Genomic DNA, 16,526 nt, shown 5'->3' with positions numbered 1-16,526 from the left:
AACAGCTACGTCTCTATATGATATCTATGGCTACGCCAGTATGTGGAGTGTAACGTGGATCGTGACGTGTCCTGTGACGTTGAGCGCATTTGCGCGGACCCAGGCTGCGCTTGCGCGAGGGCAAAGTCCTTTATAAATAATCTCTGGCGAGGGTCTTCTCCTGTGTTTTGTTGTGTAAACGCTGGTCGCCATTAAAGTCTTGATTAAACCAGTCTCTCGTGTCAGCGACTCTTTGTACCATAAATACACTGGCGCTAAGTTTCATTATTTTCTCTGTAGTAAAAATAAATGCGAAATCTAGGTTACTTAAAGGGATAACGTTGACTTAGTTCACCCAAAATTGAAAATTCTGTCATCATTTACAGACCCTCAAGTTGTTCCAAACATGTATACATTACTTCTGCTGAGCACAAAAGAAGATAATCTAAAGTATATGTGTAACAAAACAGTTGATGGGCCTTATTGATTTCCATATATGGAAGAAAAAAATACAATGGAAGTCAATGGCTACTTCAACTGTTTGGCGCATTACTGTACGACACTCTTCCAAATATCTTCTTTTGTGATCATCAGAAGAAAGAAACTCATACAGATTTGAAATAACTTAAGGGGGAGTAGATGACGACAGCATTTTCATTTTTGGGTGAACTATTCTAATTTGTAGCGTGCTTGTTGTGATCTCTGGCAACAACACCATCAGTGCCCGGCTGCCCGCGTTGACGCTCGTTGTTATAGCAACGTCAACTAAAACCAGAGCGCATTTTCGGTTGCGAATATTAGGCCTACAGTCTAAATAGTTTTCTCATGTAAATTACAAACTTTATTATATAGTATTCTCATCCAAACAACTAAAAGAATGGCTCACCATGACACTCGAGTGGAGTGGATTAAAAACGCAGTGTGTGTGCTGTTTGATTTGCCAGATTCAGGCTGTTTTGAGGAGTTACTCAGTCGCGGTGATGGAGAGGAAGAGCAGAAAATCATAAGCTTTTTAAACATAGTCACAGAGGAAGAGGCGGCATCAACGCTTTTTTTCTTCAAGAATATACGCGAAGAAGAGGTTGAAGTGGAAATTCCTGTTGGTACGTTTATATTTCAACGCAACTACGCATAACTGTTATCTGTTTTTACGATTCACAGTAATTTACTCTAACATTAGCTGCTACATGTGTTAACGACGTTCTCCAAGCGCGTGCAATGCTTGAAATATGAAGTTTAAAAATCAGTTATCATTTTGTTCACTAAGCTGATAAGAATTCTTAAGGACATTTCTGTTATTTAAAAACAAAACAAAATGGTATCAATTAATGTACGTGTTTAATCATATATAATTTCCCAGTCCATGCACACCAAGATCCTGTAGAAAGTACGGAGAATGATTCAGAGAGAAGTCTTTCTGTTTCGTCTGAAGGGACACTCCTCTCAGATAGAGAGAAAACCCCTGCTGATAGTGAGTCTGCTTCCTCAGTCCTCATTTATATGATCAGAAAGAAATTCATCAAAGTTACAAGTTGTTCTTGTGTTTTTTTCCACAAGAGAGCAGAAAACTAAAAAAAAGAAAAAGCCAGGAGTCCTCAAACCCAGAAGACTCCCAGAGTCCGGATCTCACAGTTGAGGGCCTGTCAGAGGCTAGAAATGTGGATAAACCACCTGCCAATGTAATTCTCAGTTTAATATATTATAATTATACAGTGTGTGTGTGTGTATATATATATATATATATATATATTTTTTTTAGGGCAGGAAAGAGATCTTAGCAAATACGTTTAATACGTTTTATTTCATCTAATGATTAAATATGTTTATTATTAATCAAGATTTGTATGAGATCTTATTTGATATATATATATATATATATATATATATATATATATATATATATATATATAGTGTATATATAAGTGTATATATAAGTATATATAAGTGTTATTATTATCATTATTTTTGTTTTATGATGCTTTGACATTTTTTTCCCCTATCATAAGACTGAGGTTCAGATTGTGTATCATGTAGAGCTTCATGTGGACGTGAACAATATCCCGGAGAGGTTCGAGAAATACAATTTCCTCTACTTCCTGAGGAACACTAAAGGTAGGGGGAATACTCTCAAAATGTGCCTCCCGAATTTTGTACATTTAACTGATATCTGGTGTTTTATCCTATCCAGAAACCATCATTGAACCTGTGGACATGCATGAGGCTAATAATTTGATGCCCAAACTTATTGAGTTTGGCATGATGAATGACAACCCCTTGATGATGCTTAGAGGGCTTCTCAACCATGTGTGTGCCTAAACCTCTTACTCCCAATAAAAATGAATTATCTTTAATTTTACCATGGAACTATATACACTGAGCTCTTTCCTTGCAGGTGTATGTTCCTCTTCTCTCAGTGAACCAGCTCAGGATCACTGATGGTGGCTATTATGGTGTTGCTGGCTCTCAAGACTCTCAAGAGAAACAGCAGCCTGCAGAATCCCGTGGAGCTTTTGAGGTCCGAGATGATCTTCTCAACAGCACACATAAATTCTTGCAGGTCATAGACCAAACCTTACTGCAGCTTGAAGGTATGCTAGTTTTTAAAAAAAATTGAAAGAAGTATCTTATGCTCACCAAAGCTTAATTTACTTAATCAAAAATCAGTAAAAACAGTAAAATTGTGAAATATGATTACAATTAAAAATAATATTATTATATTATATAATATGTAATTTATTCATGTGATGGAAAAGCTGAATTTCCAGCAGCCTTTACTCCAGCCTTCAGTGTTTTCCTTCAGAAACCATTCTAATATGTTGATTTGGTGCTCAAGGAACATTTCTTCTTATTATCAATGTTGAAAACTGCTTAACATTTTGATCTCTGTGTTATAGGTGAGTTTAAATTTCACATTCCAGATCTTGATTTGGAGGGAGAAGTGGAGACGCTCATGTCTAATCCAGGGATGGTGGAGAAACTTGAGCAGTGTGTGATGAATTGGCACACACAAATCACAATTGTCATCGAAGAGCAGAAAACTAAGCAACCACAGGTTTGTAAAATTTCAAATGAACGAATCAAGATGGAATTCTTGTTGTTAAGTTTTCTACTCTAACCTAAACAGAAAATTAATTAAGAAGATTAACTGACTGACTGTTTTTTCACTACTGAAGGGTCTTGGTCCTTTGGCAGAGATTGAGTTCTGGCGTGAACGTTTTGCTGTCTTGAGTAATTTGAGTGAGCAGCTGAACCTGCCAGTGGTGAAGAAGATTCTGGATGTGATGACCCATGCCGACTCATTCATAATGCAGGAGCTGGAAAAGACGACATCTGAGCTTAGAAAATACCATGAGGAGTCTGCCAGTAATGTACATTTCCTCACCACAATGGAGAGACACTTCAGGGTGAGAAGTAACGTCCTGGTTGCGTATGCAACCCACCATTCCCTGAAGGAGGGAACGGAGGACGTAGTCGACGGTCGACTGAATTGGGATCTCGCTAGAGAGCCTATCCTCTTCGAGTACTATTGAACGAGCCAATGTAATTGGCGTGCGTGATTCGCATCACACACTCCGCCCCCGCGGCGCGGGTATAAATACGGAAGTGGATGCACGCACTAGTTGCTTTTCGCTGAGGAGCCGAGAGTAACCCGGGGTCAGTGGTGGTCCAGCGGTAGTGGCAAGGGAACTACGTCCTCCGTTCCCTCCTTCAGGGAACGGTGGGTTGCATACGCAACCAGGACGTTCCCTTTCAGTCGATAACGTCAGACGTAGTCGACGGTCGACTGAATTGGGATAACCTTTGAAAACGCCACTAACGCTGCCACCTTCCAGTGCCTAAACCAAAGCCTCCTGATGCCCCCGCAAATTTAAGGCGGGGAAGGACAGGGCTTAGGCCAGGGAAGTCACTGCTGTTCCTACAGGACCACTGGGAAAGCGTTCCCCGTACATTGGAAGGAAGGGACGCTGCGGAAGCCACATCCAACCCAGAGGGAGGTAACGTGGAGAATACACATATGAACTGGGCGGAAACCGGGCAGTCTAACATATGGAATGTCACTGGGGTGGCTCCAGCCTAAGACGGGGGGAGACACACCGGACAGTGACGGCAGAGAGACTCTGCCGAGGGAAGACACGGGCTCGCCACAGGGAGCCGTATCGTGGAAGAATACACATATGGGGTCGCCGTAGGGACCGCAACATATGGACCCAGCCTAACACAGGTTCCACACTGCTTACGAGTGGTAGGCCTAACACCAGACGTTCCGCACGTCCGACGTCGGAGGGGTGTGGAGGAACTCAACAGGGTTCAATTTTAAGGGAACTCAACTGGAGTAGAAAGGCGCACGTATCCAGTCCATAGGAGGGGAACGGCGCAGCAAGCCGACACTTGAACCGGGCTCACGGTGAAACTCATGAGAAGGGAGCCCACGGGAAGCAGTGGTTCAACTAGGTGTCGTCCAGCCCCCAACTCTAGAATCTGTTTAGCAAAGCATATCGTCAACGCCCAGGCGGAGCACTTTACACTCATCATAGAGGAGCTCAACACCTAAGTGGACATGTTGCATCTCGGATTTTTACTGAAATGAAGGCAAGCACTAAGTGCAACTTTGCATGGAAACAGCCTTCCCTCTCTGCTGAGTTCCAACAGATATTTGTAGAGCTGGTCTGAGGTCTATGGCTTGCATTCTGTACACGTCCAAGCGAATGGACAGAGAAGCCAGGGCTGGATCTTACAAGACCTTGCTCCTCAGGAACCTGACGATCAGAACGTGCGTCTGCACACTTCTGCAACACGATGAGCGTCGTTTAAACACCGAGGCAACATCATTTTGAGGGTGAAGGAAAACAGCCTACTCCAACCCATTTTGCAGGAAAGAGAGCACTGAAGTGATCGAAAGCTTTCAGGATCTCCTCTGGAGAGAAGACGCACTCAACGACTAGGTTCCACTTCTAAAGGCGTAAGCACGCTACCCATTTCTAGGGGGTGCTCGCAGAAGTGATGGTAACTATCACATGTCCCTGTGATAGCCACCTGAACCTCCGCGTTCAGATGTAAGACCGCCCGGAATCTCCGGGGGAAGAACGCAGGTGCCATCGTGCCCCGTCCCTGAAAGAGTTTTCAGGGGAAGTCAGGAAGGCTGTCGATGGGAACCAGGTCTAGTTGGGCCAATAAGGGGCAACTATGAAGACCTGTTCCTCTCCTGACTTGGCACGTAGGTGCAAGCGACGGGCGCAAAAAGACAGGAGCATTTCTCAACACAACATGTGAAGATCACTGGGCTTCCGGAGCATTTTCTGCTCAGCACTTGAGTGTGATAAGTTCACTGAGCTTCAGGAGCATTCCTGCTCAACACCTGAGTGTGATAAACTCACTGAGATTCAGGAGCATTTCTGCTCAACCCATGAGTGCGAAGAACTTCACTGAGCACCAGGAGCATTTCTGCTCAGCACTGCGTGTGATGAATTCACTGAGCTACAGGAGCATTTTTGCTCAACACCTGAGTGTGATGAACTCACTGAGCTACAGGAGCATTGCTGCTCAACACCTGAGTGCGATGAACTTCACTGAGTTTCAGGAGCATTTCTGCTCAACATGAAGTGTGATGAATTCACTGACTTTAGCAGGCGCAAGGCGACCATGAGTCGCAGTCGCTTTTAGAAGGCTCAAGGGGTTAAACGCATTTCTGCGGGCCCCTGGGGCAGCTGAGAGCCAGTGTTTGTCCAAGGGTAGTCCGCTCGGTTTGTACAAACACTTGCAGGAAGACGAAACCGGAGGGGCAACTGAGCGGCCCCGGAATGGTCATGACCCAGCTGGACCCAGGGGATGGAGTCTCCACTTGCCCTGGCTATAACTGTCGTGAGGCTCGATGGCGGCACAATTGAGTAGAGCGGGAAGAGTGGAAAAAAGCGTCCTCAGAAGCTTCTGACTCCAAGGAGGAGGTGACGGGTGAGTTGTGACATGTAACGGAAGCTTGCGCAACGGTCGCAATGTCTAACAACTCGAGGCACGAATGCCCGTGTAGCCGAGGGTCGCCCAGGCCCCCGTTAAAACATGCCCTTTGTACATGGCCCCTCTGTTGAAGAGGGTTTGGCAGCAGACCGGGATGAACTATAGTCACACAGGGTGAGCTGCTCTGCCACGGTCACCTCGGGACTCGATCATGAAGCTAGCGCTGAAGCGGTCACATATGGAGGAAGCAAATGGCTGCAAAAAAACACTGAAGTTCTTTCAGTGGGACCCTTTCTCACTTCAAACACCAGCTGAACACATTCTCATTGGAGAGACGTGTTAGACCGATTCCATCTCCAAAACTGAAAAAGAGATAAAAGATAAAAAGAGATTACTCTCTTCCAGTTGACCTGAAGACCTAACGGGCTCTGGAGCACTCGAAGGGAAGGACACTGTACTGATACTCCACCCTTACACGCAACCCACAGGATGGCCTGCGGTGCGGAAGGTAGAGATCTGTTTTTAAGCACATGTCTTTCAGGTCGGAGCTGCAGACCAATCTTGGGCCAAGATGGTCACGACCCACCACCTAGTAGCACGAAGAACGAGTTTACAACTGGCCTTCGTACGGGCTGGAGGAGCGGCTATATCAAATCCTTCGCCAGCAAGATAAGATAAGCACGCACAAGTCAGGAGCACTGCTCAACACTCGGTGTGATGAATATCACTGAATTTTCAGGAGCACGTCTGCTCAACACCTAATGTGAGGACTATCACTGACTTGAGCGGGGTAGCCGAGCCTGAGGTGGGGCAGCAAAGTAGAGAGAGTGGTGTTAGTGTGCTGTGCAACACTTACCTGTGTCCACAAGTGGCAGGGGGCGCGTGAGAAGGCGGATGACCGGGTCCTCGAACGCACCAAGCTGCCTGCTGGCGACCAAGGGGGAGCTGAGGGGTGTAAGGCTATACAGGGTCACACCCACCAGACTGGCCCTCTTGGGACCCAGGAACAGATGAAATTGCTCTCTCTTTGAAGTGTGGGTACCGCTTGCTCCGCTTTTTTTTTTCTTTTTTTTTTTTTAGGGAGCCAGTGGCGGAACAGACACACACACAAACAAAGGCTCCACCCGTTTTTTTTCACCCGGGGGGAGGGAGTGTTCGTGCCACTCCAAGAGCATCTCATCCATTCCTGGGCGGCCCGCTCCGGAATGCTTCGCTGTCGCTTGCCACCTGGCTTGCCAGCGCCTGGAGCGGGCTGGGCATCTCTACTGCGGCCGGCTCCATGCTAAGGCCTGGGTAGAGGCTGCTGCGGAGGGCCAGCAGGAGCGGCGGCCGGGGAACGCCCACGGCGACGAGCAGGCGGAGGAGCTGCCACCGGCGGCGGGTGGAGGCAGCAGCTGGCCACCGGGGCAGGATGTGCCGGATGACCTCCGTCTGCGCTTGAGCGGCAGAGAACTGTTGGATGCAGTTCTCCACCGCGTCGCCGACCAGCCCAACCTGGGAAATTGGGGAGACCAGGAACCGAACCTTGTCCGCATCCGCCATACCAACCAGGCTGAGCCAACGAAGGCGCTACTGGACCACCTAGGTGGACATCGCCAGACCGATCACGCACGCTACGACACTCAAGCCCCGGAGGGTGAGGTCGGATGCAGTGCGGTGCTCACCTATGAGCGCACGGTCTGGATTACCCTCGTGCATTCCATGGGTGCCCTAGCTCGCGATCACCGCTGCACTCGCGCTGTAGAACACCAGCACTAGGAGAGTCTGCCTGAAGAACACCGACACACTCGCTCGTTGTAGACAACAGCACTCTCAGAGACATCAAACGATCGGGTCCGAAGAGAAAGGCAACTAGTGCGTGCATCCACTTCCGTATTTATACCCGCACCGCGGGGGCGGAGTGTGTGATGCGAATCACGCACGCCAATTACATTGGCTCGTTCAATAGTACTCGAAGAGGATAGGCTCTCTAGTGAGATCCCAATTCAGTCGACCGTCGACTACGTCTGACGTTATCGACTGAAAGGGAACCATTCCTATGTTGCAGCCCCACATTGTCTAGGAATAGGAATATGTTTATTCATAAGGTGCTTTGTACAATACCAGTTGCATCAGCAGATTTACAGTAAAAATCAGTGTGAGTGTCTCAAAAATTCAGTTTTGTGAATCAGTATTTTCCGTTTTAAAGTACAAGTACAACAAAGCATCCCAATAACAAAATCATTATTTAGTAATCTCTATATCGTTCCAAACCTGTATGTTGTATTTTTTTCTCTTTTGGAACGCCACAGGGGTGAGTAAATTAGATAATTCCAGAATTTTCTGAGGTCCCCCACCTGCAGAGCAGCATGGCTCAAAAATATATAGTTTCTCATCAATGTTTTATTACTTACAGAACCTTGTCACAGGACTGGATTTCAAAGTGGTCTTGGACACTATTCCTCAACTGATGCACGGGCTGCGTTTGATCTGGATATTATCCAGGCATTACAACACAGATGAGCGTTTGGAATCTTTGATGGAACGCATTGCCTGGGAACTATCTGAACGGGTTGCGAGAGTCGTAAATGTCCGTGTTCTATTTAAGTGAGTAAGCAAAATCTGTAAAAGTCAAACCACAAGCCAGTACAAAAAGGTGAAAATGTTGCATTTGAAGTTACTTTTGTTTGATGTGGAAAAAAATAAATAAGGCTTATACTTTTATAATAAGGCTTTTTTTTTTTACTGTTCCACATAATATTACCTTAAAACACACAATGTTAATGTATAATGATTGTAATTCCCACATTAATTGATATAATGCAGAGACAAGAGAGTGGTGGCCAAAGCCAAAGCTCAGGATGGAAAGCAAGTCTTGGAACTGTGGAAGGCCAGTTATTTTGAGGTCCGTGCACTGATTGAGAAATCAGACCGTGATCCCCGTTGGGAATTCAATCGCAAAAAGCTGTTTGAAAAGACAAGCTATATGGCTTCAGTCTGTCAGGACTTGTATAACATTTTGCAGGTTTGCCAAATTAGATTAAGCATATTAATTTACTTTTAATTTTACATGAAGAATTTTTTCCTCACAGACTTCTCACAAGTAACTTTCTCACAAATGAATTTTCACTTATAGACTCTGGACGAGTTCTACATTATCTTTGGAGCGGAGTTAAAAGCAGTGACGGGTGATCCAAAGCGTATAGATGAAGTTTTAGAACGTGTAAACTGCCTCGTCGAACCCATTGAGGAACTTACCTTTGACCCTTTTGACATCCGCAAAATGAGCAGTTGGAAATTGATCATACAAGAATTTAAAACTGGCGTCCAGGTAAAAATCTGGCAGCAACTATATTGTCAGTGTTCATTTGTTTTCCTCTTTTGATATTTTTTGTGTATTAAATGCTCTCTTTTTATTAAGGCCATTGAAAGAGAAGCTATCAATTTCATTGATCGTTCCTTCAAGACGCTGCGTTCTTCATCTGCAGCCTTTGACCTGCTGCTGAAATTCAAGCACATCCGCTCTAGAGATGCCATCAACAATCAGTTGATGAAGAAGTTTAATGATATTCTTGCTCAGTACTGCAAAGAGGTGCCTCATGACCTGCTTACTAATAAACCTAGGACATGTTGGATTTTGAAATGTTGTCGTGGTAATACAAAGATTGCATTTCTTGCTGTTCTTAAGTGTCTTCTTTGGTGTTGTTGTTGCCTAGATGGACCTTCTAAATGACATATTTATGAAACTCCAGGATAATCCACCTCTGAATAAGAATCATCCTCCTGTGGCAGGAGCCATTGTTTGGGAGCGTTTCCTGCTAGACCGTATTAAGTACCCCATAAAACGCTTCAAGAAGGCACGTGAGCTGATGCACAGCGAAGAGGGCAAAGTCGTAAGTCTTCCCACATTGTCACTAAGTAAAAGTTTTTGTTACTAGTATGATGAGCTGAGTGTCAAACCTTGTAGGCTTTCTACATTAATATAAAACAGGGGATATACAATCTCAGTGGGATTGGGACTGGTGTTGACAATCAAAAGGGACAATTAATTGTAATTATATACAAATGAATATATATAAATAATACATTTAAACATCATATTATGTTATGACGTTTCAGCACCCATACATAAATACACATACAGATGGATGTCATCACATTGTTTTTTGAGTGTCTCACTAATGTTTATTATTTTTAAGATGTGTGTTAAAGGGCACCTATTATGCCCCTTTTTACAAGATGTAATATTGGTCTCTGGTGTCCCCAGAATGTATTTGTGAAGTTTCAGCACAAAATACCCCACAGTTAATTTATTATAACCATTTGAAAAAGTCATTTTTGGGGCCTGTTTTAAAAAGAGCTGTTTTGGTGTGTACCACCTTAAATGTAAATGAGCTGCATATCCCCGCCCTGCCTTTGGATGAGGGCGTAGCTTGCATACCTATGGCAATAAACAGTCGGTAGAAGCAGAATGGCTGAAAATGAGAGACGCGCTGTTTTGTATGGCATTCAGCCGTACATGTTTGAACCGGAATCAGACCCAGATGATGAAGAGACTCCGGCAGAAGAAACACAAATGAGAATGGACCAGGACGTCTCGGAATGGTTATTTGATACATTTATGTACTTATAGAGTTGTAATCGAGTCCCCTCTGCAATTATGGATGTGAAACACACACAGACACACACAAACTGTGATAACGTTGGCGCAATTTTTTGAAACTACAAACACAAATACTGTGATATCTTTTGCTACGTACAAACGAAATTACATTTATGTGATGTTTCGGTCTGCATGCCAATATCCCTTGTTCTACAGCTTTGTGTCGATGTGCTGGCCTTTGTATAAACATAGCAATTTTGATGTCTTGTCTTTACAGAAAACATGCACAGTTTTTAATACAATATCTTTAAAAAATATATTTATAAACGTGTGGTTACACACTATACAAACAAGGTTTAAATTATATACACAGACATTCTACGACGACGGCAACAACTTTAGACGCATTTGTTGTTAAATTGGCTGACATCGACTGAAATGACTATTTGCTCAAAATCATAAAATACACTGGAGGTGACGTTGGATTGCGAACGGTAGGCAACGATCCACACTTGAGGATTAACTTTGAAGCAAGACCTGCTTTGAATTGACCCTCGTTAATAAAACAGTCAGTCAGAAAATGATTTGCGCAAACATAAACGTAATTTTGAAGTTTAAGTGGCGCCTTTCCTTCGTAAATAAAATCCATCCACTGCGTTTTCAGTGGCTCTGATGTCGGAAGTAAGTGAAAACTACTATGTACATTATTACATCCCACAACAGAACACTTATGTTTCTTAGGAGACATTTTCGACAAGGCAGCACAAATCGTCAGAACACCGGCTGTCGTTGAGATCACAGAGGGCGGGGTCTATGACAAAACCACAGTGTCAATCAAACCACGTCGGTGGGGCTTGCTCAATTCTACGTCACACTGAGGGGAATCTTAGAACAGCTCGTTCTGAGACAGTGCTTATGATTTATTGAGATTGTAAAAAAAAAAACACTGGGTGGATTTTTATCATTCTAGGGTGGTTTTGCTCACACACTGCCAACACACATTTATGTTCAAACACCATGTAAAAGTGAATTTTGCATAATTGGTGCCCTTTAAATAAAATAGTTCAAGTTCAAGACCCCTTCATTCCGTGTCATTCTGTTTTACAAAATTTGACAGTTTTTGAACACAAGAACACTGTAGGAACAGTGAAGTCTTTAAGTAAATGTCCCCTAAAAACTAGGGGTGTTGAAATTAATCGTTGCATTAATAGACCATAATCGATTATAGCCTACTGACGTTTCTTTGATTTCATTCATCACAAACGCACTACTCGCGCTGGCGTAAAATTGCGAAGGGGAGTGTATGTGTGTGTGCGAGGCTGCATGTGTGTGCGTGCGAGTGTGTGAGCGTTATTATAACTTAAGTACACTTGATAGTTTCATGCGCTTGTAGTATTTACTAGTATTTGTTCTAAATGGTCCTGTCGTCTGCTGTGTTCAAACTTAAGTTGTGTGATGTTTGCTACATTGTGTACTTTCTTTGAGCAGATCAAATAAAAAGAGAGTTCTACAGTATATATCTGATTGCTTGTATTCATTGACGAAAATGTAGACATGTGCAGTAATATTGAAAAGTAAGGATGCAGCGCATCGTGATATCGAATCAAATCGTTGACATGATAATCATATTCGAATTGAATCGTGAGACCAGTGACAATTCACACCCCTACTAAAAACTGATTAGAGTCAGGTGAACCCAAAACCATTGCAATTATTCTATTCAGGGTGAATAGTCTTTCAGGCAACCCAATTTGAAAATGTGTAGTTTTGCTCATCCCTATACTCTATTTGTTACACCTATCAGAGTACACAAACTTGAACTTAGGTATTCTTTGCATATGCTTATGCTCTCCTAAATTTGCATTTATATGAATAAAAATATCCTGACTGTCTTTTATTTTTTCCCTTTGCAGGTGGAATCCAAATTCTTAGAGGTGGCTTTGCGTATGAGGGACTATGAGGTGGAGCTTTATAACCATTGGAAAGCAGAGATTACTCAGACTTTGCCCCTTCTCATGAAGAGAAGTGTGCTTATAATGGTCAACAGGGCTGGGACTGTCTATGAAGACTCCATACAGCCAAATGCCGTACGTTGCAGTGACAGGGAAACCTGTCTGTTAGCTGTTAGGAAAAGATGGTCAAAATTGATAATGGTCCTTATAGCATGGAAATATGAGGATAAGTCATTTTAATGATCTCAGTTTCCCTCTACTCCATAGCCACTATTTACTTAAACCAGTGCTTTGAAATAACACTAATGTTATTATGTATTATGAATATGGCTGTGATTGCAGACTGCTCAGGGCTCGGAGAGGGATGTGGAAAAGGATGTGCGCTATTCTGTGAATTTTGCCCCCGAACTACAAGAGATCATATCTGAGACCAAATATCTGGATCACTTGGGCATCTTATTACCAAATGAGGCACTAAATGTGGCTCTGCAGGAAGACAGGTTTCTCAGGTAGTCTGCCTATAATTAATTCCTACAATTAATTTACTGAACCTTCATGACATTTGACCTAAAAAAAGACTTCCTTAAAATGTCTCTTGAAGTGTGTTTTGACACTTTTGTTACTATTTACTGTTACGCATGCAGGTACAAAATTGAACTGAAGAAGTTAGTAAACCATTACCATTCTCTGATGGATAATCTAAATGATGCCGAGTTCTCACTAATGGCTGATGCGGTGCAGGAACTGAGGCGAGTGCTAAGCTTTGGGTGCAAAAGAGTCAACTGGCAGTTTTTGGGTAAGTTGCACACAAATTTAAGATTTTAAAGAGATGCATATTTGTCAGTCATACATAAATGAATAAGGAAAGAAACTGGTAAGATTTTGGAAATAGTTAAAATAAACTGAATATATTTTAAATACACAATTATCTAGTTTATATGTTTATCATCAATCAGTCAAATTTGATTCACTCCCATACATTTTAACTAACTGAATATTGCTTGTTCCATGAATGTTGCTTGTTCCATTTATGCTGATTCTAAACAATTTAAATTCATGCATTTTGAGAATATGATTATTTAGATAAAATCAAATATGTTATAGTTTGTAATAAACTATGCCAATATTCTTTTGAGTGTAGAAATCTTACCTGTTTCAAGTATATATGACATAATATTAAGTTATTATGTTAAAACTATGTAATACAGATGGATGTAAATTTTATATGCAATTTAAATACATAAATCTTTAGGTCTAAATATTATATTTTCAGTGCCGGGTACCCCGTAAAAATGAGTAGTTGCTGCCCCACTATTTTGTCTTGTTCTTAATGTAATTTCTTGAATTAAACTTCATTTAACAGGTATACCACAATTCATCCAACGTGGAAATCAGGCCACTTCCAAATTTGAGTCATTGGTGAACCAAATTCAGAAGAATGAACGAGACATTGACGATAAACTTAAATCCATTGAATCTGCAAACCTTTTCAAGTTCCCAACGGCAGATAAAGCCGGACACCTCCCAGGTTAAGAATGTTATTGGCTGTATTTGCAATGACTAGATTACTCTTAATAACTCACAATAAGCAAACACATCAGGTACAAAGTGGCAATGTGTTAAGGTGTTTTCTGCCTGTTGTTCCAGGAATAAAAGAGTTCTGTGATTTCATTGAGAGTGAGAGGGCAAAGGTGGTGAACCTGCTGGGGAATAAGTATGCAGCTATCAGTCCTCTCCTCACCAAGATGGAAAGTCTGATCATGGGGACCAGCACTGGCAAAGCCAAGCCTATGGCTCAGTTCTACGCTTACTGGGAGCACAAAATCTTTGATTCACTTACCAAGATGGTGCTTCAGTAGGTTTATTTAATTGTTTCTCAGATGCATTTACATAGGTCGCATAGGTCCAATGCTCTTTTATGCTTGCCTTTCAGGAATATTCAAGCTTTTAACAACGCACTGATGGGCACTACTCCACTCTTCCAAATCGACACCATTCTAGCTGCTCCTGAGATTTCTTTGCTTCCCAAAAACAGTGAAGTGTACAAGCTTATTAGACAGTGTGTCGCTGACTGTGTGGAGAGCACCAAGGTATGTTGCAGGCTACATAAGTCAAGAAAAGTCACCTTTATTTAGCATGTTATGAACAATATAGATTGATTCAAAGCAACTTCACAGTTATAAACAGGAAAATAGCAATCAATGATGCAAACTTCATCAAATATGAAAATAATTCAAATTCTGCTGTAAATCAACTCTAAAAGGAGCTGTCATTTTTCAGCTCAAGTCAGTTCAGTGTTGATTCAGTTCAGTTTAATAACTGATAAGTTAATCAGTTATCAAACCAGCTCAATTCAGCTATAAACAGCACTACAATAGTGTTATGTTTATCTCAAGTCAGTTCAATGTTGATTTAATTCTGTTCAATAACTGTCGAAGTGGCAAAATTAATAAATTATGATGAATTTAGATAGCAAATCATTTACATTTATTCAAATGAGGAATACAGAAAGTGATTAATCTTAGAGTATGTAATAATCTTTATTACAAATAAATGCATTCAAAATACAAATTACTATAAAAATTGAAAATACAAATAAAAGTAAACAAATTATTCCTTCCGAGCAGCAAATATTAATCCAAACAACAGAAACATACTACTGCCGTCTCCATTGACCAATTGCTTCTCTGACAATTGAAAATACTGAAAATAATGATAGCAAGTAGAAAGCAAATATTTTCCACAAATTTAGAACAGTTTTATTGTAAATTAGATATTTGGTCACTCAGGTCACCTTTTCCTCTGTTTGTATCTTTTTAGCGGTTTGTTCGCTGGATGCACGGCAGTTGCATCCAATGCCCTCCACAGTATGTGGATGGTGAAGACAAACCATTCGTCTTCACTTTTTACAATGAAGTTTGCCAGCTTCCACAGATAAATGAGCAAGCCACTGCCGTCTCCCAGACAATGCAGCGTCTCCTTAATGGAACCAGCGTCTACCTCAAAACATGGATGAGCTACCGCTCTCTCTGGAAACTCGACAAGGCTATTGTCATGGAGAAGTTTGCAGCCAAGAAGCCCTCATGTGTGATGTATGATGAGAAGTTTCAGTTCTATGTCAAGGTCAGCAATGAAGTGGCAAAGCAGCCCTTGGTGAAGCATGAACACATAATCAGGCTGAACCTGGAGCCGCTAGCCCGTGCCATCCAGGAGAACGCACAAGCGTGGGTCACTTCTCTGGGCAGGCTACTCAATGACTCGGCCCGAGAGGAGCTTTTCAACCTGCGCAATGAGCTGTTGGTGAGGACTGTTCTAAACTGTTGCACTGTTCTAAATGTTATCTTCATGTAAGAATCATGTAAGTGAAATGTTGAGATTTTGAGGCAGTCTGTACTTATAGAATGCGTTTACTGTGAACAGAAATTGTCAGATAATTTGAAGAGGAACCCCAATACCTTGGAGGACCTGAAATTTGTTCTGGGCACCATCACAGACATTAGAGATATGTCTCTCTTAGTGGAGATGAGAATCAGTGATATACAAGAGAGATACAGAACTCTGAGCATGTACAATGTGGAGGTGAGTAGACCTGAGTGTATCAGACAGTAGAGCAATAGTACATGTTTAAACCAATTCGTCTAAACCAATTTGTTATAATGAAAGATGATAAAATGTGCGTGTCAATAAGTTATGTATTCTCACCAATGCTGCTTTTATTAGATCAAAAAGACAGTAAAACCCTTTATATTATGAAATATGATTACAATTAAAAAATAACTGTTTTCTATTTTAGTATATTTTGAGATGTAATTTATTCCTTTGATGGCAAAGATGAATTTTAGCTGTCATTACTTCAGTGTCACATGATCCTTCAGAAATCATTCTAATATTCAGATTTTCTGCTCAAAGAATATTTCTTATTATCATCAATGTTGAAAACAGTTATGCTGCTTAATATTTCTGTGGAAACAGTGATAGTCTTCTCAGGATCCTTTGATGAATAGAAAGATAAAAAAATGCATTTATTTTAAATAGAAATATTTTGACATTATAAACGATGT

The 16,526-nt window shown here is 41.9% G+C and overlaps 1 protein-coding gene across 1 annotated transcript in view; it reads left to right on the top strand.

Annotated features, from left to right (window-relative positions):
- Positions 1–749: 749 nt before the first annotated feature.
- The window catches only part of dnah10 (dynein axonemal heavy chain 10), a 40,556-nt gene continuing 24,779 nt past the window's right edge, over positions 750–16,526 (top strand). The window contains exons 1-21 of the mRNA XM_077240869.1: positions 750–1,082; positions 1,340–1,450; positions 1,537–1,658; positions 1,986–2,091; positions 2,168–2,283; positions 2,372–2,567; positions 2,874–3,031; positions 3,153–3,383; positions 8,327–8,517; positions 8,737–8,935; positions 9,047–9,241; positions 9,332–9,502; positions 9,627–9,803; positions 12,427–12,600; positions 12,808–12,974; positions 13,110–13,261; positions 13,829–13,993; positions 14,113–14,320; positions 14,399–14,555; positions 15,286–15,765; positions 15,886–16,044. Of these exons, the coding sequence (XP_077096984.1) occupies positions 857–1,082; positions 1,340–1,450; positions 1,537–1,658; positions 1,986–2,091; positions 2,168–2,283; positions 2,372–2,567; positions 2,874–3,031; positions 3,153–3,383; positions 8,327–8,517; positions 8,737–8,935; positions 9,047–9,241; positions 9,332–9,502; positions 9,627–9,803; positions 12,427–12,600; positions 12,808–12,974; positions 13,110–13,261; positions 13,829–13,993; positions 14,113–14,320; positions 14,399–14,555; positions 15,286–15,765; positions 15,886–16,044 (3,861 nt within the window). The 5' untranslated portion in view covers positions 750–856. The remainder of the gene's footprint in view (positions 1,083–1,339; positions 1,451–1,536; positions 1,659–1,985; positions 2,092–2,167; positions 2,284–2,371; positions 2,568–2,873; positions 3,032–3,152; positions 3,384–8,326; positions 8,518–8,736; positions 8,936–9,046; positions 9,242–9,331; positions 9,503–9,626; positions 9,804–12,426; positions 12,601–12,807; positions 12,975–13,109; positions 13,262–13,828; positions 13,994–14,112; positions 14,321–14,398; positions 14,556–15,285; positions 15,766–15,885; positions 16,045–16,526) is intronic.

This window comes from Siphateles boraxobius, unplaced genomic scaffold, assembly GCF_051911475.1.
Source record: "Siphateles boraxobius isolate OS27281-9 unplaced genomic scaffold, OSU_SipBor_1 24, whole genome shotgun sequence".
Taxonomy (NCBI): Eukaryota; Metazoa; Chordata; class Actinopteri; order Cypriniformes; family Leuciscidae; genus Siphateles; species Siphateles boraxobius.
Note: the sequence above shows the minus strand (reverse complement) of the source record. Positions and strands in the feature narration are given on the sequence as shown.